Source organism: Lipotes vexillifer, unplaced genomic scaffold (genome assembly GCF_000442215.2).
Source record: "Lipotes vexillifer unplaced genomic scaffold, Lipotes_vexillifer_v1.1 scaffold1060, whole genome shotgun sequence".
Classification (NCBI taxonomy): domain Eukaryota; kingdom Metazoa; phylum Chordata; class Mammalia; order Artiodactyla; family Lipotidae; genus Lipotes; species Lipotes vexillifer.
The window spans coordinates 94,781-97,801 of NW_006790578.1; the positions used below are offsets into that span (position 1 = coordinate 94,781).

Below are 3,021 nucleotides of genomic sequence, written 5' to 3' on the forward strand. Positions count from 1 at the left end.
CCCCTGCATCGGCAGGCGGACTCTCAACCACTGCGCCACCAGGGAATCCCACACCTACCTTTCTTTTTTCTTTTTTTCTTTTCATTTTTTACTTTATGATGGTATTTGCTGACAGAAAAGTGCATGAAACATCATGTAGAAACTTAGAGTTTTCCCAGAGTGAGGGACCAGGTAAACGCCACCTAGGGCACCCCCCCTTTCTTCTCAGACTTTCACTGAGGATCATTCCTTGCTTTTCTTCATAGCTTTGCCACCTGTGTGTGTAGCCCTAAAGAGAAGAGTTTAACTGTGTTTGCTCTGTGCCTTTGTGTAAATCGAACTCTGCAGTCTGTATTTTCTGTCTGTCTTCCTATGCCGAGCATTAGGTGTGTTTCTTTTCATTGCTATGGAGTATCCCGTGTTAGGAATATATTTCAGCTAACTTCCTGGTTCAAGGATTGGGTTGTTTCTACATGTGGGTGGTTTCCATTTGGGGCCACTAGGCCCCTCCTTTTCTGTGTCTGACTCTGTTTCGCTCCCAGACAGAGCCTTGCCAGGAACCAAGCGGCTCAGGGCTCGGGGTCCAGGGCCGCCCACTGGACTCTTCTGCTTCGGAGGTCCAAGGAGAAGGTGCGGGAAGGCCTGCGCTCCGTGCAGCCCTGGGATTGGACGCTGAAGAGGATTGGGGGTACGGTGGGCTTTGGTCTGGCATCTTGGGACGGGACTGGAGTCCCGGGCCTGAGGGAGGAGGAGTCTGGGACCAGAAAGGAGCCCGCGGCCTCTCTGCTGCCCCCTGCAGGCCAGTTTGGCGCCGGCACCGAGTCCTACTTCTCCCTGCTGCGCTTCCTGCTGCTTCTCAGCGTGCTGGCCTCCGTGCTTGTAGCCTGCATGATTCTGCTGCCCACCTGGTTGGAAGGGGCTCCCCCTGGTCCCCCTGCCCCTAACGCCTCCTCACCCTGCGGCTCCTACAGGCCCGGCTCTCAGAGCCTGGTCCCCTTCTCCACCCATCTCTTCAATTTGCTCTCCGGAGAGGTGCGTGCCTGGGTCCCTGGGAAGCCCCCGCTCTGAGCCTTGGTGCCCGCAGTGACCCCCGACCCTGATGGCCCAGCTCCCTGAACCCTGCCTCTACCCAGCCCCGTGGTGACCCCTGCCCTGCCTTTCTTTCCCCAGGGTTTTCTAGAATGGTCTCCTCTCTTCTATGGGTTCTACCCGCCCCGCCCACACCTGGCCATCACCTACCTGTGCTCCAGCTTTGCCATTTGCCTCCTCTACCTGCTGCTCATCCTGCACCGGTCAGTGACACCCCTACACCCAGGCCCCCCAGACCATAGGGGAGTAGCAGTGATAGATGCCCTCCTCCAGAATCCCGAGGCTTGCTCTGTGGTCCCTTTCTCTCCGTTTGAGTTGCAATCGAACTTTAAAATGCTTCATGATTGCTGCAGGCCAGGGATAAAGATGAGAAGTTTCTCCCTCCTGTGACTTACAGTCTAGTGGGGAAGGTAAGATATTAAGCAAGCAAATTAATGACATCTTTTCTGGAGGGGAGAATGCTAAACAAATAGAGGTGATTGATTCACTCATGCAACAGATATTTATTGAGCAGATACTATGGGCCGGGCATTGTTCTAGGCAGCTGGCAAAAAAGAACAAACAAACAAAAATCCAACAGAGTCTGGTCCTGGGGGAGCTGACATTTTAACAGGAGAGACCAGTGATAAGCAATAAGCCCTAATAAGTGGGTTGCATGGCTTGTTAGAGGGTGATTGGGTACAAGCAGAGCAGGTGAGGGGGATTGACAGTGATACTGAGCCAGGTTGCTGCTGTTTTGTTTTGTTTTCCCCGCACCACACAGCTTGTGGGATCTTAGTTCCCTGACCAGGGATTGAACCCGGGCCCCAGCAGTGAAAGTATTGAATCCTAACCACTAGACCGCCAGCGAACTCCCCAGGCTGCTGCGGGCTTTTGTTTTTTACTTTTTTGTGTGTTTATTTTTTGCAGCATTTATTACCGGGCCATAAGTTTTTGTTTCTTCGGTTTCTTCTGGTACAGCTTTTTCTTCTGGGCAACCTCCTTTTCTGGTTTAGGAATAGTCTGTTCTTTTTCAGTAAGGTTCATCTCAGTGTGGCAGGGAGAGCTCGTGTATGGGTTGATCCGACCATGAGTTCTGTAAGTTCTGCGCTGCATCTTGGGGGCTTTGTTCACCTGGATGTGCTCAGTGACCAGAGAATCTACATCTAAGCCCTTAAGTTCAGCATTACCCTCTGCATTTTTGAGCCTGTGCAGTGAAAATTCAGCACTCTTTTTGCGTCACCGACCCTGCGTCCAGCCCCACTGTTTGGCCTGGGGACACCTACCAACTCCACCATTGTAACGACGGAATGGCACACATTGCTTTTTCTGTTTTTTTCTTTAAACATCTTTATTGGAGTATAATTGCTTTACAACGTTGTGTTAGTTTCTGCTGTATAACAAAGTGAATCCGCATCATCAAAAAATCCACATTGCTTCTTTAAAGTGACATCCTTCAGATACTTGGCGGCTTTTCGGATATGCATACGCTTAATGGCCTGGGCGGTTTCACAAGTGTTCTTAAAGTGAACACAAAGATTTGAACCTCTTGCATGATTTTGTGGGGTTTTCTGGGTCAAGTGAATAGCGAACCATTTTTAGAGGTCACCTCAGGCCACTTACCGGAAAAAGGCCAGGCTGCTGTTTTTTTGTGTGTGTGTTGTTGTTGTTTTTAATTTATTTATTTTGGGCTGTGTTGGGTCTTCGTTGCTGCGCGCCGGCTCCCTCTAGCTGCGGCGAGCGGGGGCTACTCTTTGTTGTTGTGCGCAGGCTTCTCGTTGCGGTGCTTCTCTTGTTGCAGAGCACAGGCTCTAGGCACGCGGGCTTCAGTAGTTGTGGCTCGTGGCCTGAGTAGTTGTGGCTTGTGGGCTTAGTAGTTGTGGCGCACGGGCTTAGTTGCTCCGCAGCATGTGGGATCTTCCCGGACCAGGGCTCGAACCCGTGTCCCCTGCATTGGCAGGCGGATTCTTAACC

General features: G+C 51.5%; 1 protein-coding gene and 1 pseudogene across 1 annotated transcript in view; one reads left to right on the forward strand and one right to left on the reverse strand.

The window, feature by feature from the left end:
* TMC4 (transmembrane channel like 4) overlaps positions 1 to 3,021 on the forward strand; it is a 15,063-nt gene that overhangs the window by 2,776 nt on the left and 9,266 nt on the right. The window contains exons 4-6 of the mRNA XM_007463867.1: positions 522 to 667; positions 779 to 1,011; positions 1,150 to 1,271. Coding sequence (XP_007463929.1) covers positions 522 to 667; positions 779 to 1,011; positions 1,150 to 1,271 — 501 coding nt within the window. The remainder of the gene's footprint in view (positions 1 to 521; positions 668 to 778; positions 1,012 to 1,149; positions 1,272 to 3,021) is intronic.
* LOC103084251 (60S ribosomal protein L17-like) lies at positions 1,984 to 2,643 on the reverse strand (annotated as a pseudogene).